At 42.1% G+C, this 22,613-nt stretch overlaps 1 protein-coding gene across 3 annotated transcripts in view; it reads left to right on the top strand.

Annotated features, from left to right (window-relative positions):
• Window positions 1-2,970: 2,970 nt before the first annotated feature.
• The window catches only part of CD247 (CD247 molecule), an 88,669-nt gene continuing 69,026 nt past the window's right edge, over window positions 2,971-22,613 (top strand). For all 3 annotated transcript variants that reach the window (XM_081489277.1, XM_081489278.1, XM_081489283.1), the window contains exon 1: window positions 2,971-3,129. In XM_081489277.1, the coding sequence (XP_081345403.1) occupies window positions 3,078-3,129 (52 nt within the window). In that variant the 5' untranslated portion in view covers window positions 2,971-3,077. The remainder of the gene's footprint in view (window positions 3,130-22,613) is intronic.

The raw sequence follows: 22,613 nt of genomic DNA on the forward strand, positions 1-22,613 counted from the left end.
GGCTGCAGTCTATGGGGTCGCACAGAGTTGGACACGACTGAAGAGACTTAGCAGCAGCGATGGTGTTTTCCAATGAACAAAGTCTTTAATTTTGATGAAGTCAAATTTACCAGTTATTTTTCTCTTATAGTTTGTGCTTCAAATGTGTTAACATAAAGATTTTTCTATTTTTTTTCCAGAAGTTTTATGGTTTTATGTTCTACATCTAGGCCTATGGACTATTTCAGTTAATTTTTGTGTATGGTATAAAATAAGGCCTCTTTTTTTTTTTTTTTTTTTTTACCATAGAGATACCATTTGTTGGTTGGTTGGTTCTCCATTGAATTTTCCTAGTCCCTTTATAAAAAACCAATTGACCATGTATGTTTGAGTCTATAACATAACAACTACTATATGGTAATCATGTCACTCTGTACGTTCAATGTTTTGCAGGGTTATTTCACACTCATTGCTTCTCTTCTACAGAGTTTTCCTGGCTGTTCTTTTGATTATTTAGCATTATTTTTGTACTGAGATGTAATTCACATGAGTCTACCATTTTAGAGTGCACAACTCAGTGGTTTTTAGTATATTCACTGTGTCATACATCATCACAACAATCTAGTTATAGAACATTTTGATCATTCTCAAAAGAAACTTCATACCTATTAAGAATTAGTCCCAATTTTCCCCTTTCCTTGTCCTCTCAAAACTACTGATCTACTTTCTGTCTCTATGGCTTATAGACATTTTATATAAATGCGATCATATAAGATTTGGTCTTTTTGTGTTTAGCTTGTTTCATTTAGCACACTGTTTTCAAGTTTAGACCATGTTGCAAGTATAATATTTTATTGTTTAGATACACGATTTGTTTATCTATTCCTCAGTTGGTGGACATTTGGCTTGTTTCCAGTTTGGGGCTATTTTGAATAATGCTGCTATAAACATTCATGTACAAGTTTTAATGTGCACATGTTTTCAATTCTCCTGAGTATATGCCTATGAGTAGAATTGTTGGGTTGTGCGATAATTCTATTTAAATTTTTGAGGAAATGCCACACATTTTCCATAGGGAAGTTTCCCACATTTCCACCAGTAATGTACAAGAGTTCCAATTTCTTAACATCTTTACCAACACTTTGTGTTTTTAAATTTTAGCCATCCTAGTGTGTGCGAAGTAATAGTTCACTGTAGTTTTGATTTTCATTTCCCTAGTGACCAAAGATATTGAGCATCTTTTCATGTGCTTTTTGGAGAAATATCTATTCAGATCTTTGGCAGATTTTTACTTTTTTTTTCTAGTTGAGTTGTAGGAGTTATTTATATATTCTGAATACTATACCCTTATCAATATTTGATTTACAACTATTTTTTCTATGGATTGTCTCTACTTTCTTGATAATGTCCTTTATGCATAAAAGTTTTAAATTTTGGTGAAGTCCAATTTACCTATTTTTTTCCTTGATTGCTTGTGTTTTTTTTGAGTCCTCACTATTTTTGTACATTAATTTTTAATGCAAACTTTTAACCAAGATTATCTTGTACTAAAACTTTTGTTGGTATTTGTAGAAGTATGGGTTGATTAATTCAGAAAGAATTGTGGGCTTCTTAAAAGGAAGCTTTCTATCAAAGACCAAGATATATCTTTCCATTTACCCAAGTCCTTTCTGTATTCTTCAGTAATGTTTGAAAGTTTGTTTCACATAGATCTTACACTTTCTATTAAGTTTATTTATCAGTATTAATCTTTTTCATTATTGTAAGTTGGTTCAATGTTTAAATCCTGTCAAATAACAAAAGTGTTTGAAGTATTATGTGAACTCTTCTATTTTCTATGGTCCAAGTTCAAGCCAAGTTCAGATCTGCGTCCTCAGCAATTAGAAAGCTGAGTGCAGAAGAATTGATGCTTTTGAACTGTGGTGTTGGAGAAGACTCTTGAGAGTCCCTTGGACTGCAAGAAAATCCAACCAGTCCATCCTAAAGGAGTCCTGAGTGTTCACTGGAAGGACTGATGTTGAAGCTGAAAGTCCAATACTTTGGCCACCTCATGTGAAGAGCTGACTCATTGGAAAAGACCCTGATGCTGGGAAGGATTGGGGACAGGAGGAGAAGGGGATGACAGAGGATGAGATGGCTGGATGGCATCACTGACTCAATGGACATGAGTTTGGGTAAACTCCGGGAGTTGGTGATGGACAGGGAGGCCTGGCGTGCTGCGATCCACGGGGTCGCAAAGAGTCGAACACGACTGAGCGACTGAACTGAACTGAACTGAACTGAAGTATTATGTGAACTCTTTTATTTTGTAAGGTCCAAGTTCAAGCCAAGTTCAGATCTGCATCCTCAGCAATTTGCTTTATAAGTAGGGACGCTGAGGTTAGAGATGTTGAGTGACTTACTCAAGGCCACACAGCAAGCGGATAGCAGAGATGGCACTAAGACCCAAGTATTCTATATCCACATTTTACCTGACTCTGAATCTAGAGCTCTGTCATCTCACCAACCTCCATAAAATACATGAATCTATGAGAGCAGCGAACATTCTTAAATGCACTGTGAACCTGTATTTGCTTAGGGGCTGACTACACCAATCAAGATAGGAATTAGATAAAAAATTAGACAAAAATAATTAGACAAAAATTAGACAAAAAGAAGGAAATGGCAACCCACTCCATTAATCTTGCCTGGAGAATTCCATGGACAGAGGAGCCTGGCAGGCTACAGTCCATGGGGTTGCAAAGAGTCAGGCATGACTGAGCAACTATCACTCAAACAAAAATTAGAAAGAAGGAAAATAAAACAATGATTAAATGAGACCAAAAAAAAGAAAGCAAAAATTCAGACAGACAGACAGACACACACACGCATACACACACCCTAAACCCTCAAACCTCCAGAGCTTCCTGCCTGTGAACCAAAAGGGGGAGTGTGAGTTTCTTGGCCCGGTTGGCAGGTGCCTTCTCAAAGGCCCATCGTCCTCCACTTCCTGAGGAGGCAGCAGCAGAGCAAAGCCAGCAGAGACTCCTTTTCTCCTCTTCATCCAGTCGCAGCTGCCTCAGCCTCTGCCTCCTGGCACCATCCTGGGGAAGGACAAGATGAAGTGGACAGCACTTGTTATTGTGGCCATCCTGCAGTTCCCAGTTACAGGTAAGGCTGGATGTATCGATGGAAATGAACTTTTAGAAACTCTTTGTACATATGTGTGTGGGGTGGAGAGAGATAGTAGAGGCTTGGAGAAGAGCCAATGTCTCCTTTAAATCTTGCCCTCCCCAAAGCAATGGGCAGCTGAACAGGGAAGGGTCTGTTTCAATAGAGACATCTGCTTCATTATGCCCAAGTTGGAAATTAGCTTAAGAGTCAGCTGCTTGAAAACACACCTGTGTGAAGTATGGATTTTTCCAGTGATAAAAGGAGAGAGAAAAGTCTGTGATGGGGGAAGGATGAGGAGGAACTGAGGCAGGACTTGTGTGGACAAGAGGAGAGGGGGAATTTAACAGAAGCTGGGAGGGACCACAAAACATCAGTCAGGCCATGTTTTGTGCTGAAGCATTTTCCTAGCCTTTGTGTATTCTTGTTTTACTACCTTGCTGGCTCCGTCACTCAGCCACCTTCCTTCTTCGCCAACAAAGAATGTTTCATTTGCTGCTGGGCAGAGAGGGTCATGGCTGTGGTCATGGCTGTGGCTTACTTGAAGCATCTCAATAGGCCAGGCACTGACTGGGTTAATGAAGGAGGGAAGTGGCCTTCTTCAAGGTCCATGTGTAGGCTCAGCTCTACCATGGCTGCCCCTGCACCCCACAGCCAAGGGCTGCTTGATGACACACCCATCCCAGGCTCAGTGACTCACCCACTGCCCCTTGCTTTAGGCAGCTCTCTGTCTCAGGCCAAAAAGCCAGAGATGCTGACAGAATGTAGGGGACAGATGAGAGGATGTGACTTGTTAAGTCACCACCACGAGGAACAACCAACCAACGAGAGAACTTACTCCTCACTTCATTTCAGTCCCCCGAGACTAGCTTTTCTACAATCCTTTCATTCCCGCTGTGTTTTCTAGCTCAGATAATAAGAAGAAGTGAAAAGAAGACAAAATGGATTCTGTCTGTGGTTTGGCATCTTGGCATTTTTACAAGAAATGGGACAAGCTGTATTTGAATCTAAAAACTGGGAGAGTGGTCAAAAACCCACACCTTTTCTCCACTTTACAGCTCACCTCAGCATGGGAGGGTGTTTGGCAACAATGGAGGGAGAGCAGGAGAGGCCACTGGCACTTTTGTTGCTACCAGAGGATATGGCACAGCCCCAGTCTAGGGCCTTGGGGGTTTCGAGGACTAAGTAATCATGGGGTTTTCTGTAACATCACAGCTCTCTTCTTAGAAAAGGCCTTGCTGGGTATGAGTCGCATGGTGCTGTGGGGTAAGGACACCACGGCGAACCCAGGGCAGCCCATCCTGGTGTGCAGGGCGCAGGAGGCCCCACAACGCCATAATAGCCTATGAATTCAATGACTTCAGAGGGAACAGAGGACAGCAACAGATTCAGACCCTGGGCTTCAAGTTTGGGGGACTGGACTTGGGAGATAATTTCACCATCTGAAGTTTCCTCAGGGGTCTATTTGTTTTTAGCCTTGGGGCTAAGGCAGGGGCAATAGAATTAGAAAAGAATATGAAAGCTGCTTGAGTGGTAGTGGCCAGGAGGGGTAAACAAAACCCCACCCAGAAGACATGGGGGCCATGCCCATTTCCCCAAGCAGTGTACAGGAAGAAAGCTTTAGATTCATCTTTCAAAGCCACTTGCTTTGCCAGTTTGGAGATTGAAATTTCAGCTATTTTTAGATGAAGCTCCTAGCCTCATTGAGGGAGGGCAAGGGAGGCTCAGAGAGGCCTTTAACACACAAAAGGCACCCATGTTGGCTGAGAAGACAAGCTTTATGATTTTCTTTGGAGAAAAAGCTGCTGATGAAATTTGACTTGCGGTCTTCCTTCTTCTCTCGCTCAATTAAGTTACTTACTCCCCAAACCCTTTTAAGACTTCTTCTTTTTACTAAGACTTTTCCACTTGTTTTCTTGCAATTGCCCAGATCATTAAGATCACAGCAAATAATGCCCCAGTCTGTCTACCTGAGGAAGTCTTCCTGGGTGAGTCTGCTAAGACAGTCACTTGAAGCTGAAAGAGATTAAGATGGAGCGCCTAATAGTATGGGCAGAGTTTTGTCTGCAGAACCCTCAACTCATCAGTGCCTTTAACACCAAGATGGTCACTACCTCACAGTGGTCGATGTGGCCTCGGTCCTTCCTTTGTAAGGAAATGCAGGTTTGACACACAGTCTCAGGAAAAGGTGTCGTGGGAAGAGTCAGGCCAATCACAGTGCTGCCAATTTCTCAGCTGGGCAACCTTAGGCAAGTTACTTAACCTCTCTGGACCTCAGTTTTATCACCTTTAAAGTAAGAATAACCTTCACTGCAGAGTTGTGAAAATGAGAAGTAAATGTTGCATGCCTGATACATACTAAACAGTCAATACGTAAAAGTTGTATTAATTTTTATTACTATTACACCCTGGACTGTTTTCTTGTTTTCATTACTCAGTGACAGGAAATGGAAACCCATGGTTAGGATTCTTAATCTGCTTTTGATTACGTTGTAAAGCAGCATTGGACATTTTCTCCATCTGTTGAGATCAGTTCACCCTTCTTTAGGTTTTTGAGCATACTTGTAACAGCTCAGGAACACAGTGGTGATCCCTGCCAGTGGTAGGCCCAATTGTGAACAAGTATCAAACCTTTGCTGGGTCATAGGATGAGCGTTACAGCAACCATTTTTATTTTTAGGAGACACATATTCTCTAGGGGATATTCCCTCAAAGTGAAAATATGACTAATATATGTAAGTAGTTAGGGGGAGAAAATTAGAACACAGTTTGCCTGGTCATCACTGGTCAGGGTGGCCAACCAGAATTTCAGCCAAATGGTTGGTGTGGATGCACAGTGACCAGGGTATTTAAGTGAACACTCTTTGCAATCAGACCTTTGCTTAAGCTGCTTGGGGCTGTGCTTGAGGGAAGCTTTTGAGTGAGCCAGGACGCCAGGAAGTTTTTCATGGATGGCACTTTCACCAGTGGCTTATTTTGATTTCTGGTCATCTAGCTCTGCTTATCCACATGATCTGCTTCATTTTCTACCATGGCCTTTCTCAGATTTGCTAGCCTATTTACACATCTGCTGTTGCAAAACATTCCCCAGAAAAAGAGCTGCGAAACTGTTGCTTAGGTGAATAACCACTGCTGAGTTTTTTTTTTTAAATCATTTTATTTTTGCCTTTGTCTTTAAAAATTTATTTTTTTTAAATTGGATATGCACTTTTATTTTCAAGAATCCCTGAGTATGGTGTTTTCTGTTTTATTTCAAAGAATTCAGGCACCACTAGGGAACTGTCTTGCTTTACGGTTGTCCAAACACACCCTGTAATCCTTTTTCTCCTGAGCCTTATTTACCTATGGGGGCTTTCCTGGTGGCTCAGCTGGTAGAGTCCACCTGCAATGCGGGAGACCTGGGTTCGATCTCTGGGTTGGGAAGATAACCTGGAGAAGGGAAAGGCTACCCACTCCAATATTCTGGCCTGGAGAATTCCACGGACTGTATACATGGGGTCGCAAAGAGTCGAACACGACTGAACGACTTTCACTCACAGCTAACTGATTAAATAAATAGCAGCAATAGTTCGAAATAAATTTCTTCTCTGCTTGGGCCAAAGTTAGTTCTTATCAATACTAAAGTGACTGTAGATTTAACCAATTTGAGAAAACATAAAGTCCATTTGGTTAAAAAATAATCAAACTAGTCATTTGATCTGTTAATTGAAACAAAATGATCTGTTTAGCCATTGCACATACACAACTACTCCTTCCAGTCTAAAACACAATCTATATTTTCTGAGGGAAAGATGCTTTAATCTTGCTCAGAGAGAGAGATATCCCAGCACTTAGCACAGTGTTTGAAGCAGAGATCACACACAGTAAATATTGCAGCTGTGAAATTAAGACTCCTTGGAAGGAAAGTTATGACCAACCTAGATAACATATTAAAAAGCAGAGACATTACTTTGCCAACAAATGTCTGTCTAGTCAAGGCTATGGTTTTTCCCATAGTCATGTATGGATGTGAGAGTTGGACTGTGAGGAAAGCTGAGCACCGAAGAATTGATGGTTTTGAACGGTGGTGTTGGAGAAGACTCTTGAGAGTCCCTTGGACCGCAAGGAGATCCAACCAGTCCATCCTAAAGGAGATCAGCCCTGGGTGTTCATTGGAAGGACTGATGTTGAAGCTGAACTTCAACAATTTGGCCACCTCATGCGAAGAGTTGACTCATTGGAAAAGACCCTGATGCTGGGAAGGATTGGGGGCAGGAGGAGAAGGGGACGACAGAGGATGAGATGGCTGGATGGCATGACCGACTCGATGGACATGAGTTTGGGTAAACTCCGGGAGTTGGTGGTGGACAGGGAGGTCTGGTGTGCTGCGATTCATGGGGTCGCAAAGAGTCGGACACGACTGAGCGACTGAACTGAACTGAACTGAATTATTTGTTGAGTGAATTAAAAGGGTGGGTGAATGAATGAAATCTAGACCTTTCTGTGTGATTAAATTCACTTTAATGGTTTATGGAGCGGCATTATTTAGACCTTTCTTCTGGAGAACTTAGCGTAAAACAAAGTACTTTAAAAATTAAACTGGTGGAGGGAACAAGGCAGTTTGAGTAAACAGACTGATTAAAATGATTTATAAGGACAGTCTAAGATAAATTCCTACCATTGTTAAAATTCTCTGATTGGACCATAAGAAATTTTCGATATTCATTTATTTGAGACCTACAAAAATGATAATTTCATATGATTCAACTAATACTATATCTGGAAAAGTAGACAAAGAAAAATATTCATTTTTCTGATTTGGCTTTAACATTAAGGAAAAGCAGAAAATAAAGAAGGCTACCACTGTTGGAGATTAACTAATGGACTAATAAATTAATGAAAGGCAACAAGGAGAAAAATAAAAATTTGTGGATTAAAGCATAAATCACATTATTCAATTGTCTGTTTTAAAATATAGAAAGAAAAAAAAAAGCAGGATATCTAATCATTATAGTCCAGTATGGTCTCATTTACTAAGTAAATATCTCAACTAGCTATCATTTTTTTCTCTCTCTTAATATGAAATATTTTTACAAAAAATATCATAAAATCAGAGGAAGTTATAAATTTGAAAAATATTCCATTCCAATATTTTCCCAAGTGTCTACATATCTTTATATAGCTGTTATTTGTTGTTCAGTGGCTTAGTCGTGTCCGACTCTCTGCAATCCCATGGACTGCAGCACTCCAGGCTTCCCTGTCCTTCACCATCTCCTGGAGCTTGCTCAAACTCATGTCCATTGAGTCGGTGATGCCATCCAACCATCTCATCCTCTGTTGTTCCCTTCTCCTCCTGCCTTCAGTCTTTTCCAGCATCAGGGTCTTTTCTGACCCTGAAGTCGGCTCTTCGCATCAGGTGGCCAAAGTATTGGAGCTTATTACAGTTGTTATTACAAAAACAATTTCATGTGCTTTTTTCCTTAATATTTTATTCTGAGTATCTTTTTTATGCTTAGCTTTCATGATTATTTTTAATTGCTTCCATAGTTCATGCATATTTTCTTACTTATTGTTGGACATTTGGGCTATTTCTAATTTTTGTTATTATAGCTAATCCTGCAAGAAAATCTTAACATATATAGCTTAAATTTTTTTTTTCTGACTTACTTCCTTGGGCTAATTTCTCTAGGGTTGATAATTAAAAGAATAGGTTAAAGTAAAAAAACATTTCCCAGGATACTTTAGACTTCTATTGAAGTCTAAACAGTTTTTCCATCAAGGAAAGAGAGTTTTTCCCCTAACTGACCATCTGCAAGTGTTTCTTATCTTTTCTGGAGCAGACAATAGGGTAGAGGGACAGAGGAGGCCATGGGACCAAAAAGATGTGGATGTAAGTCCTGGTTCCTCACCATCCTTTCACTGTGGCCTGTTGTTTACCTTCAGAACCCCGTTCTTCTTCTATGAGATGGCGGTAGCAATGTCTTACCTCATGAAGAGCAGTGTGGGGTGGAAATACTACTTAGAAGTGCCTGTACACAGAAGTGCTGCAAAAGCAGTAATCATTATGATGTGTGCCTCAGTTTCTCAACCTACAAAATAGAAAGGATATCATTTTTCTGGTAGAAGAAAGTGGAAACCCTGGTATTAACATGCTTTCTTTTTCTTCCTCTGTTACTAAATTGCAGTGTAAACTTGGGCAGAAATCTCTTTAGTTTTTGCATCTGTAAGATGAGAAGAGAGCTGAACACCCCTTTCAGCTACAAAATGAATTGCATGGTCTTGTAAAATTACCAGACTTTTGACAACATTTAAGTTGCCTACCATCTCACTGATATTGGCTCATAGAATTAGGAACCTAAATCTTACTTTTCCCTGAAGCTCCAATAAATAAATAAAACAAACACTTTTTAAAAAAAAATCCAGACTTCTACCTTATCACAACATTTTTAACTCTCTAAGCGGAAGCTCCCACTGTGAAAAATCCAAGAACAGAGTCCAACATTTTCTGGCTTGTCCCTTACGCTTGTGCATCGGCTGTAGATTTATGGCCGCGCAAGGACTTTGTCGGTGAGAACTGACTTGAAAAGAAAGCAAATTGCTGTCTGAAGCAGTTAGATTGCAGTGGTGGAAATGTTAGGAGCTTCCACTGTCCACTTTGCTTGCCGGTTATGATTTGTTATACTCAGCAACTAATATTCAGGCTCAAAGGGAAAAAAATAAATAGAAAGCATCTGAACAAAGACAGGCAGGATCCTCGCTGGTCCAGACCAACGTTCTCTTAGTGCAATTACCCCTTTGTATTTACAAAATGCTTTCCAATACCTTCACTCATAACTCTCCTATGGCAAGTCAGCTGAAAAAGTAGTAAGATTCTCTTTTTATAGAAAGAGAAATGAGGATCAGAGGTGACTTGGTGAGTAGAGCCAGGCCCCGAACACAATTTTTCTGATCCATTGTTCAAGGTGTGTGCTCTCGAATGTTCTACACAGCCTCTCCACCAGGCTTTTTGTCAACTTGCAATATTATACATGCGATGACTGAATTCTGAAGCAGACTTTTGAAGGTATTCCCCTTAGTAAGCATGTATTATGATTTTCCCCTTTCAATTTCTGAAGTAAGAAATAACTGTTTTGATACTGAGTATCCTCATTAATATATTTTTTCCTGAGTATAAAATATTTGGTTGTTAATATAAGATTGTGTTTTCCTCCCTGGTGGCTCAGATGGTAAAGCATCTGCCTACAATGCGGGAGACCTGGGTTCAATCCCTGGGTTGGGAAGATCTCCTGGAGAAGGAAATGGCAACCCACTCCAGTATTCTTGCCTGGAAAATCCCATGGACAGAGGATCCTGGCAGGCTACAGTCCATGGGGTTGCAAAGATTCGGACACGACTGAGTGACTTGACTTGACTTCACTTCTGGCCTATTACTATAATTCTGAACTCATGTTCACCCCAAATGGTAAAATCCATCTTTCCTGTTTTCCTCTTAATAAATACACATATTTGGGAGCATTTCTTGAGAGGGACCAACCTCAGTTTACAATTCAACCAGCTTCTGTGTATGCAGGCGCCCCTCCTTGCCCCCACCACATTATGCATAGGTAGAGATCAAAATATAAATTAAATTGTATTTGAGAAGATTTGATCCTAAATAATAGCCTTTAGTTGATCTGTTTGGTAACAATGTATCTTCATTAAGTGTGTAAAATTTTGTGGGGTGAGTTTTTCTAAAAGAATAGTGTACTATTAATATTACACACAGACTTTGAGTTGAGATTTGGTTCTTTATATAAATCCTAAAGGAGTGGGAGAATTATCTTTAAAATACAAATGCCTACAATCAATTATTAATTATTTATGTCAGATTTTAGCCTTGAGTCCACTTACATCTGCCTGGGCTGAGCTCTGAGAGTGCAAAGCCTTTTGCTGTTGGCTGGGGCAAAGCAAACAGAGAAGAAATCTGATGTTCAGAGCAGAAGCATTAAATTGTCAAATTCTGAACAGTGAATCTTAGTGGGGCTGCTCCCCAAGCTGCCTGGCAGGAAGACTGGGAAAAGAGACGTCTCCGGGAGGTTCTCGGGTATCTGTAGGGCTGCTGGTTATAGGTGCATTGCTTTTACCAAACCCCGGAGCCGGGGAGAATGGCTTAGAACCAACACAGCCACGTGAGATTAAACAAATCCCCACTTTTCTGTATTTCTGTAGGTACTAGAAAGTCAGTTGTGTGTTCCTATATTTCACCAGTTCCCCACCATGTGATGTTGTTCTGATTCCAAACCATAATGTGAATGTCAGCCCTGAGTTAGAACTGCTTTTTCATCTTATGGGCTGGGAGACTTGGAGTGAGTAGCTATTATAGGGAGAAGAGTAGGAAAGATAGCTTGGTGGGGTGGAGGTGGAGACTGCAATCTGTGGCCCTGGGAGGCAGACTGGCCAGAGAAGCCAGGAGAAGGCAAGTGAACCAGGGGACTCCAGTATGGGGCCGGCTCAGTGTGGATGCAGCACACACATGTGCTGGTGTGTGTTTGCCTGTGTGCTCTGCTGTGGGTAAAAGCGTCTGTGCCCCAATGTACGTGTGAAGGTGTGTATGAGGCTGTGTGTTTGTGCATATGTTCTGGTGTGTCCCAGCATGTGAGTTCATTGGCATGCTTGGTATATGTGTATGCTTGTCTGCATGCAAATGAACGTGTCTTGCATCTGCTGATATGTCTCTCCATGTGCACCAGTGAGTGGTCTTCTGCACATTTAAGAGGAAGCTGGTGGCAGCAGGACAGCTCTGTAGAAAGAAGGGCAAACATTGCTTGAACTTAGAGCTGGCAATCTAGGCAGGAGAATGGCGGAGCTAAGATGTCGCTGAACCCATTCCAGGCATTCTGTGCAGAAGGCAGTTAAGACAACTTCTGTCCAAACTAGAATCTCTAGGATCATGGAGAGGTGTGAGCACCTCCTTCATAAAGACCCTTTTCTCTCTCTCTCTCTTTCAAACTTTTTATTTTATTTGGAGTATAGTTGATTATCAACGTTGTGACAATTTCAGGTGAACAGTGAGGGGACTCAGCCATACATATACATGTATCCATTCTCTCCCAAACTGCCCTCCCATCCAGGCTGCCACAAAACATTGAGCAGAGTTTCTTGCATTATACAGTAGGTCTTTGTTGATTATCCATCTTAAACACACCAGTGTGCACATGTCCATCTCAAACTCCCTAACTATCCTCTTCCCGTATCCTCCTTCTCCCGCCCCTGCAACCATGAGTTTGTTCTCTAAGTCTGTGAATCTGTTTCTGTTTTGTAAATAAGTTCATTTATATAATTTCTTTTTTAGATTCCATGTATAAGAAATGTCGTATGATGTATCTCCTCTGTCTGACACAATCTCTAGGTCTATCCATGTTGATACAGAGACTTCTCAGGTCACTCAATGGCCCTAAGAACTCCCCTCATAACTCTCCCTTTTCCCAAGCCTGCTCTCTTTCTTTCCACCTTCCTCTCAGTTCCCTCTATCTAGAATGCTGACTCTACCCTGCCGCCACCTGTGGAAACTCTGTCTTCCTCTTATAATCAAGTGTGAGGACCTCCTGGACTCACTGTTGACATTATTAGCAGCATTAAGGTAACAAAGGAAAGTGGAAAATTGTTGTTCTCAGAACTCACAGTTAAAAATCCAACACAAATAGTTCCCTACGGTGAGCCCTTCTCAGAGTGGAGGCCCAGCACACAGGGTTTCAGGAACACATACCAGTCAGCAGAAAACGCCACTAGTTCCCCAGTTCTCACCAGTTCTTCCCACAGTGGTCATCATATGAGTTTTGACTAAAATAGTCAAAATACATTTGATGCTTTTCTTTCTTTCTGCCCTCAAAATAGATCGATAAGCAATTCAGTAAAGTGGCTCTTAGTAACCTATTTTGGCTGTTGAGAGTTGGTATTGCCAGACTGATAATTTTTTGTTGCTGTTGTTTTTATGTGTGATAGTTATTTTCAATATCTGGTTATTCAAACCATCTGGGTAGCACAACAGCCTTCAATGGCCCCCTTACTCCACAGCTGGGAAAGAGAGCATGAGATTGGAAGGGAGAGGAAGGAGGTGCCCAGCAGAAAATGCTACAAATGGCCTCATTTTTGCTGATATTTCTGCTGGCGCATTTTTAGGCCTTACAGACCTTTCTAAGGTGACAAGAATTTAATTCTCTGCCCTGTGTTTTCTTTGAAGCACTCAGTTGAAAATATGATTTTTAAAAACAAGTTTGCTGCTTTAAAGCAAAATCTGCCATTCTTGCTAAAATACTCAGAATTTTATGTGTCTTTGTGCTACCGCTTTGATCCAAAGGAAGCAGAGCAGTTAAGAAAACTGTTTTTTGGTGGTCTGAGTGTTGAAACTACAGATGATAGTTTAATAGAACACTTAAAGAAATGGGGCACACTCATAGACTGTATGGTCATGAGAGACCTCCAAACAAAATGTCCCAGAGTCTTTAGTTTTGTGACTTATTTTTGTAGTCACAAGAGGTGGTTGGGGCAATGTGTGTTGGACCACACAAGGCTGATGGGTGTGTAGTGAAGTCAAAGAGAGCTCTTCCTAAAGAAACTGAAGGAGAGTGTTAGTCACTCAGTCATGTCTGACTCTTTGCAACCCCATAGACTGTCGCCCACCAGGCTCCTCTGTCCATGAAATTCTCCAGGCAAGAATACTGGAGTGGGTTGCCATTCTCTTCTCCAGGGGATCTTCCCGACCCAGTGATAGAACCCGGGTCTCCCGCATTGCAAGCAGATTCTTTACCATCCAAGCCACCAGGGAAGCTTCCATTTAACAGTGAAGAAAATTTCTGTTGGTGGCATTAAAGACACAGAAGAATATAATTTGAAAGACTACTTTTGTGGCAATGTTATGGGCTATGGAGGAAACTTTGGCTATGGTGAAAATTTTGATGGAAGAGGAGGCTATAGTCATAGAGGTGGTGGCAGCAGGAGATGATAGTGGATATAGTAAATTTGGAGGTGATGGTGGCAACTATCACGATGGTCCTGGTTCTTGCATTAGAGAAGGCTATTGTGGTGGTGGGCCAGAATATGGAAACCAAGGTAATAGAAATGCTGATGGTAGCAGAGGATATAATGGTTACAATGAAGGAGGACATTTTCGCAGTGGTAACTATGGTAGCGGGGGATACTATAATGATTTGGAAATTATAGTGAGTAACAGCAATCAAATTCTGGGCCTATGAAGTGGGACAGTTTTGGTGGAAGAAGCTCAAATCCCTATGTTGGTGGTCATAGATCTGGTAGTGGAGGGGTGGATATGGTATCAGAAGGTTCCAACAACTCAGCAGAAAAGGGCTAAGTTCTTAGCAGGAGAGAGCGAGGAGTCATCAGGAAAGCTGCAGATTACTTTGAGGCAGTCCTCCAAACTGCACTGAAGGGGCTGTAAAAATGTACTACAGAAGGAACGATGACCATAGTCAGAAAAGTTATTGCAGCTTAAACAGAAAACCTTTTTGTTCAGGACTGTCATAGCCACAGTTTGCAAAAAGTGTAGCTATTGATTAATGCAATGTAGTATCAGTTAGATGTACATTCCTGAGTTCTTTTATCACTTGAAGCTTTGTCTTTTTCTTTTCAGTATATCAGGTATATTGTCCTGTAAATTGTGGTATTGATACCAGGAATAAAAAATTAAGAAATTTTTAACTTAAAATGAAAATATTTTTCAGTTAAAACAAATTGTTTGGTAAACCGATTGATTTATCAATGAGTGAGTATTTATCAAGCACTTCTCATATACCCCAAGGCAAACAAACAATCCTGTAGATGGTTGGCCCAACCAGTCCATTAACCAGACCAGTCTTTGAGAGATGGATGCTAAAAAGAAAGAAGAGCTTTCTTTCTTTAAGAGAAAGCTTCCCTAGTTCTGTAGATCATGTTCTCAGGTTTTACGAAAAAGTCTTAATTTCCCTACAGGCTTGCTTCTTTATGGTCTAGTCTAATTTCCGTAATTTTGTGAGCCTGTGCTAATTTCCATGCTGAGTTTAATAGCAAAAGAGGCGTATATCAGGAGATACCACCCAGGACTTCTAAGTTAGGCTTGAGAGCTTCAGAAAATTTCCCTTTGATTTCTTCAGATTAGAGAGGAAACTTTGTCTTTTCTTCTACTTCACTATCAACACTTCAAAACCCAGACCTATATAAAATACACAAATGCTTTATGGACAAAATGAATCTTGTCTGTTTTCTTTGGATTTCGGTGGGAACAATAAAGATTGAGCTACAAAAGGTTGGCAAAGGGGATTTTTCTATATCTTTCTATTAAGTGTAGAGGCTTCAAAAGAACAGCTCAGAAAGTCAAAAATTGTATCTACCGCAGCTCACCCATCCATCTCCCTTCTGACCTGGCCTGTGAAATCCCCTTTAAAAACTTGGTCAGCTCTCACCTGCCCATTGCAAATGCTGTATTGTTAAATGTTCCTATCCAGAATTCCACAAGGGAGGCTGCTGGAAAGCAAATTCCTTCCATTTCAACAGAGCGTTACATCAGGAATAGCTCTTTGGGGTGAGCAGAAGGGTGCCTCTAATTTTCAAAGCTTTGTAATTTCATCTTGGAGAGGGAGCTACTTGGAAACCAAAAACGGATTGTGAATGAAGTTATAATCACGAACTCTTGCAATCCAAAGTCGCCTGGGGGGAGGATGTGAAAGGGAAGGTTTGGAGAGCAGTTTTTGATCTTCATGACAATTTCTTGATTTTTTTCATTAGGAAAAAAACACATCGGTTTCTAGCTATGGCTCTAAACACAAAGCCAATCTAATTTCTGGTTTGGTTTCTGACCATAGCTTCCTCAGAAAATTCCTGTCACCCATTTTTAAGAGCACAAAATGGCTCTTCTGTGCCAAAGGATAAAGAGAGGATTTGGCTGTTTCAGTTCAGTTCAGTTCAGTCGCTCAGTCATGTCCGAATCTTTGCGATCCCATGAATTGCAGCTGTTTAGGGATTTTTAAATGTGGGGTTGAATATTTCATAGCAGCGTGCAAGCCTGGAGTAACTTCAATTAAAAAAAAAAGCATCTAACCTCCAAATTGACTAATCATCTCAGATTCAGTGTAGAGTGATTACCTAAGGAAGACGATATTGTGCTGCTTGGTCCTCTCTAGGGAGTCCTCTCTATTGTCCTGGATACTTTCCCCATAGAATTCCTTCAAACCCACAGTCTTTCTCCATCAGATATGACCATGGGACTTTACCTTTCTCTTCCATCACCTTCGTTCCTTTTCTCTGAAGGTTTAAAAAAAATCCTTTCCAAGGGAATATAAAAATCACACTTAATGGGATTTTGAATTATGCAAATGCAAAATAATGCAATACAAAAAATTAACAAGGTCTCAATTTATGTGCACTATTTACAATAATGTGGCTTTAATTTTGCATTTATTCCTGTGAGAAATTAACTAGAATTTTGGAAAATCATCAGGAATGCACCTTTCATATAGTGTAACTACTTTATAATCAAAAGTGGCTTTGGTAATATCCTGATTAGCTGGGGTGGGTATGGGGAATTCTGTCAGTGAATTTTACTTTCAGTGATAAGAACAGAGCCTCTCTGGAAAGATTTTCTGTGACCTAAATGGGGCTTCCCTGATACGACAGAATCACAGAATATTTGAGCTGAAAAAAACAGATACCTTTAAGTTCTACTTTTGTATTTTACCAGAGAAGAAATGGCGGTCCAAGAGACAAAAAGCACTCTGCCTCTATTTATTTGTGTGTGTGTGTGTTTAACTTTCTTTCTGCCTATCCTCTGTCTGTCTTGCTCCCGACAGGATTCTGGGAGGAGTGCTGACTTGATCTTCTCTCAGGAGCTACAGCAGAGCAGGTGCTGTAAAGCAAGGCCCTCCTGCAGCTTGTTGTCCTGTAGGTGGGCAAGTCAGGGCTTGCAGCATTAATGGACAAAAATCTTAAAACAGTGGGAACTTGATGTGTAGAAGCTTGAGTGGAGGGAGAGTGCTTTTTGTCTATATAAAATAAAAGTTTAACGAACAAACAAGTGATCCAAATTCCTTATATTATTACTATCTAGGTTCAGAAAATGCCTAATATATGTAAGTGATGTCTCAACAAAACTGCTTTTTAAAATAAAACAAAATAATAGCCACATACAAAAGGACCTTCCCCCCCCGCTAGATGAGGCTCTTTGGAAGTTTGGTGGAAGAGAATATTATAACAACACTTACTTAGGAGAGTGTTATCAAATCATTTACTAATGGAAGAATTCATTTTCTAATTCATCTGTTTTCATGAGTGTGAATTTTCATTTAGTGGATTTTTGTAGTGTACGTGTGTGCATGCTAAGCAGCTTCAGTCATGTCTGACTCTCTGCAACCCAGTGGACTGTAGCCCGCCAGGCTTCTTTGTCTATGGGATTCTCCAGGCAAGAATACTGTAGTGGGTGGCCATGCCCTCCTCCAGGGGATCTTCCTGACCCAGGGATCCAACCTGCATCTCCTGCATTGCCGGCAGATTCTTTACTGCTGAGCCACTAGGAAAGCCCTTTCATAGCATAGATAGACACATTTAACTTTCTTAAAGGAGAGATGTGTCCAGATTTTCTCATCAGTTGTTTACCAACGGATGACCTTCCTAGGATGAGCAAGATTGACCCTTTGGACTTGGAAGAATTTCCTTTTAAGAGCTTTCTGTGATGTGGTTCTACCTGGGTATAGAACCTCCCTGCTTGGCACCCCATTCATGACTAAGAGAGACAGATAAATCAATGGCATCTTAAATATCTCTGCTGTGACTGCCTGGGGCCATGGAGACCACAAGGACAGTGACCCTCTGATCAAAGGCCCTGGCAGCCATCTAGTCATGACAGGTCCTCTCTAGCTGGAGAGAAAAAAATACAATGAGAGAAAATTGAGTTATCTTCCTATTAGTGAAGAGGGTATGTTATAACAAAACATTTCATTGTTGGAAATAATATCAGAGGTAGAAATAAAATACAGAGCATAGCCATCATTTCACTCACCCTGAATATATTTTCTGATGAAGCACTATTACACGTCAGCTACTGTACCATGATAAGTCCCAGTTGCTATGCTCAGAGGACTCACAGTTTTGAGACACGACAGAGGTATCTGACTGGTCTGGTGAAGTGACGTGAGCTGCAGGAACAACCAACACTTGTTGCGAGGAGCTTGTTTTCTGTGTTGTTCACATACATTCGGTCAGATAGTCCTCTGGCACTTTTGCTGGTGTCCCCATGATGCAGATAGGGGCTGAGGCCCAGTGGCACATGGCTAGCATGAACTAGAGCTGGGCTTTGACCCCAGGCAGCCTGGCCCCCACTATGAAGTATATTGCCCCTGGGAGATAATAGCTTACATTTGTTAGGAAGTTTGTGGTAGGAGTTGAGGTTTGCTTGCCACAAAAAATTGGGAAAGGGCAGATCTGGTGTTAGGAACAGAGTGTCTTTCCTCAGGAAGGGCTCTTAGTAGCCCCCTGCCTGTCCCTGGAAACTCATTCCCCACCCTCAGAATGGTTCTGGGATGGAGAGCCTGGGGTACCTCACATTCATGGCCCTTGGGACTGTGGCGTGTCACCCACTCCCACTCAAGGCCCAGCACTGACTTCCCTCCATGGGGCCAGCTGCTCACATGAGCCTGCCTTCCTCATCCAAAGGAGCTGATTCGTAAAGGTCTTGTTCACTGAAGTTTATGACAAAGGCATTGTTTCCCAAACTGTGTTCTGCAAGATAGGAATGCTGTACCACAGCAAGAAGGGATAGACGTACTGGAAACACTAGTTTGAGCAAACTTAAGGAAGGTTTCTTTTGTTGTCATTTCACTGCAGGACTTGTCAGAACCTTCTCTCTGCAAATGTGCCTTACACATCCCCAAGAGGAAGAGAGGGAGAAACAGTATATAATACTGTATGAATTGATTTGACCCAATTTGGCATTTATTTTTTCAGAGAACTGCTATTAAATGGTCTGCAGAATCATTCGAAAAAAGTTCAATGGAGAACAGTATCAAGTAGTTCAACTGTAAGGGCTTTCAGAAAGCTATGCTGGAGGAGCAAAGGGATGCACATTGGGGTCACAGGATTTGAATGGGTAGGACTCAATGCAAAGAGGGGAGAGGAAGACACCCCAAGAATGGGAGGAATGTATCCAAGGCAGGACAGCAGTATGAATGTAAATGCCCAGGTAAGGACTTAGACACGCCATTTCTTTTGAGCAGTTCTCATTTCCTACTCATATCCCCATGGCAATCAGGACAGGTGAATGATTAGGGGGACGTAATTTAGGAACACTGATTGGGAGGATTAATCCAGTGAAAAGAGAGGTCAGTAATATTTTACCCTTCTTAAATAACCTAGGTGCGAAACTCTGCAACGGAAACTCCCAACAGCCTGGGGAAGGCTTAGCATGTCCTCTGTGGAGGATGATGCATGTTCATACCACACTGGCCTCCCCCTCAGGGTCTGGCCTGCCTTCCCAGCTGCCTCCACCTGCACCTCTCAGCCTGAGGCCTCGCTCTGGTCCTCGAGACTGCTCCATCCTGTGCACCTGGCAGTGCAGGAGGTAGAGCAGAAGGTGCTGGCAGTGCCGGAGGTCTGACGCCCTGTAGGGGCAGCTCTGGGCCAGGGACTGAATTCAGACCCAAATGGCCTTGCTGTCACATATGCTAACCCTGCACCACCTATTTCCACGAATTTGCCAGCATCATGAAGCCCTGTTGTTAAGAGTGGTAACTAGCTGACAAGGCCCCCTTTATTGAGTTCCTTTCTGCTCCTGCCAGACTCTCCCACATATGTACTATATCTGTTTCCTAGGGCTGCTGTAATGAAGTACCATAGCTTGAAAACCAGTTAATGGTTTTCTCACAGTTCTGGAGGTTAGAAGTCCAAAATCAAGGAATTAGTGGGGTGTTGGTTGCTTTGCTGAGAGAATCTGTTTTATGCTCGCTCCTAGCTTCTGGTGGTTTGCTGGCAATTTTTGGCATTCCTTGGCTTGTAGATATAACACCCTGATTTCTGCCCCCAACTCATTGTGGCATTCGCCCTATGTGGAAGTCTGTCTCTGTATTTAAATTTTCCCTTTTTGTAAGGACACAGACCTATTGGGTTAGAAACCACTCCAGTGACCTCATCTTAACTTGAGCATCTGCCAACACATTATTTCCAAATAAGGTCACATTCACAGGTACTGGGTGGGGAGGGGTTAGGACTTCAACAATCTTTTACAGGGTATGATTCAATCCATAACACCCACCAGTGCTTCCTGGGAGTATCTCCCAAATAAAGTACCTGTACTCCAAACTTCTTCTCAGGGTCTGCTTCTGGAAGAACCTGAACTAAGACAGCCTTCTTAAAAGTAGTACCTCAGGGATACAGAGAGATTGTGAAACTTTCCAAGCACCATGTTCTTTGCTGAAATTATGATTTGAGTCAGCATTTTAATTTCTTACCTAAATACTAAAATATGTTTCTCAACCTTTCCTATGACTATCTGGAAGGGCTGTTTCTATGATGGCTCAGTTCATTTGGTTTGAACACTGGTTGTTGTTCACCATGATGTGGTTCAGTGAGGAAAGAAAAGAGGCATGTCAAATACACAGGGGTCTTTGCCATCAGGCATCGCTAAGGGAAGGATACTTCCAGCCCAAGGCATAAGTGTTCATTTCCAGCCTGGTTGACTGTCAAGCTCCCACTGAAGTAACCAGCATGGATGCAGACTGTGGGGTTGCTGAGCCAGCTCTGTCCCCTCCCTTCCTCCGGAAGATGGAATAAACATGTCAGAGGGGAGGGTGCTTCCCATCTCGGGAGCACCGGGGTTGCCCTTTAGAAAAACATCGCCAGCACATTCTGCAATCTCGAAATGAATCTGAATGGTAATTCAAGCAGCAGGGCTTGTTCTGGATTTTAGACAGTTCTCTACCTGCTCCAGACCCTCTTTTTCCAATCTCCATCTAGATTCCACATAACAGTGGTCTGGATGGCAAAGGGACTCTGACAAGAGGAAGGGCCAGGGTGGAAGTTGCGGCTGCCCCCTCCTGCCTTCTGTGTGGTCTTCTTGGCTGGTGAAAGAACAAAGTGTTTCCAGGGCTGGGGGGCCCCAGCTGTGAGGCAGGGTGGTTCCAGTTCAGTTTTGAGTCAAGAAATGCTTTAAATATGTTCTTGGGAAGAGTCACCAGGAGTTGGCCATTTCTCTCTAGAGCTTTCTGCAGCCCATGAGTGTTTCAGAAACAGGGTTAGGGCCCTGATTACAAGGAATGGTTGTGTGAGTGTGTTTTAATTATGACTAGATTTTGATTCTAGTGAGACATGCTTGTTTCCAAATACAGATGAGTAGACCAGGACTAAGAGTGACTTGACTTTCTCTAATATTACAAGAAGATTGTGTGTGTGTGTGACAGAGACAGACAGAGATCAAGAGAGACAAGAGAGAGACAGAGAATTAGGAGGCAGGAAAGGGACAGGAAGATGTATTAAAGAGATCTTCATGGCAAATAGTATAATTTCTAGGATTTCTTTCTCTTCTTGTTAGCAACCAGCACCTCAAGAGAGCTCTGGGATGTGGGTGTGGGAGGTTGTGGGAGGAGAGTGTGTTGACTAGAAGCAACTGACTAGAACAGAAGCAGCGCTGCTTTTATTCTAGCTGCTGGAAAATGGCCCCCTCCTTTGCAAGAGAAGGCCACTCTGTGAGGGTCATATCCTCAGGAAGGAAACCCTCTTGCTCAGCTGATTTGGGAGAAAGGAACCACTTTCTGAAGTAGGACAGTCTTCATTTATTTCAGATTCCTTCCCTTGTTGCCAGCTTGCTGTTTACCTCTAACTTCCATCTCTCATGATGTTTGTCAAGTGCCTACGTGCACCTGCTGTTTCCACATAGGGTCCCATCTCATAGCCCATTCAATCTTATGACAACCCCGTGAAGCTGGCATCAGGTCTCCATTTCACGGATGAGAAAACTGAAGCTCTAAGTGACTGAAGAGATTTGTCTCAGGACTTGTCATTAGTAAGTGGAGCAGCCTAGGTTGTATGCCTGCCATTGCCGGGCTCCTCACTGTGCTGAGTTCCACCATGAAGACAGCTGCAGGAAGAGGTACCATCAGAGGAGGGGCTGTGGTGTGGGATGCTGAGACCAGATCTGAATCTCTCTTTGGGTGACTAGGGTGCTGCTGACTACACTTCTCTCCATAGCTCTAAGACAGGCCTGTCTCAGGCACTGTCCCAGGGGCACGAGGACAACCACCAGATGCCTGCGCTCACACCTCTTGCCAGCACCATGTGCTCACCCGCGATACTCAGGGCCCACCCACAGACGTGTGGTGACAGGCTGGGTGCAATTACTGAGAGCGGCTAGTAAACACTTTCTGGATGCTCAGAATGGGTCCGGGAGCAGTTAGTCCTAGGAAAGACCTGTCCTCTGGCCAAGCCCCCTCCCTAGGGCTAGCTGGTCTTGACTAATGTAAAATGTGGTCTTCCTCTATGTGGGAAGAATTGTT

Source organism: Giraffa tippelskirchi, chromosome 5 (genome assembly GCF_054371585.1).
Source record: "Giraffa tippelskirchi isolate mGirTip1 chromosome 5, T2T-mGirTip1v1.2.pri, whole genome shotgun sequence".
Taxonomy (NCBI): Eukaryota; Metazoa; Chordata; class Mammalia; order Artiodactyla; family Giraffidae; genus Giraffa; species Giraffa tippelskirchi.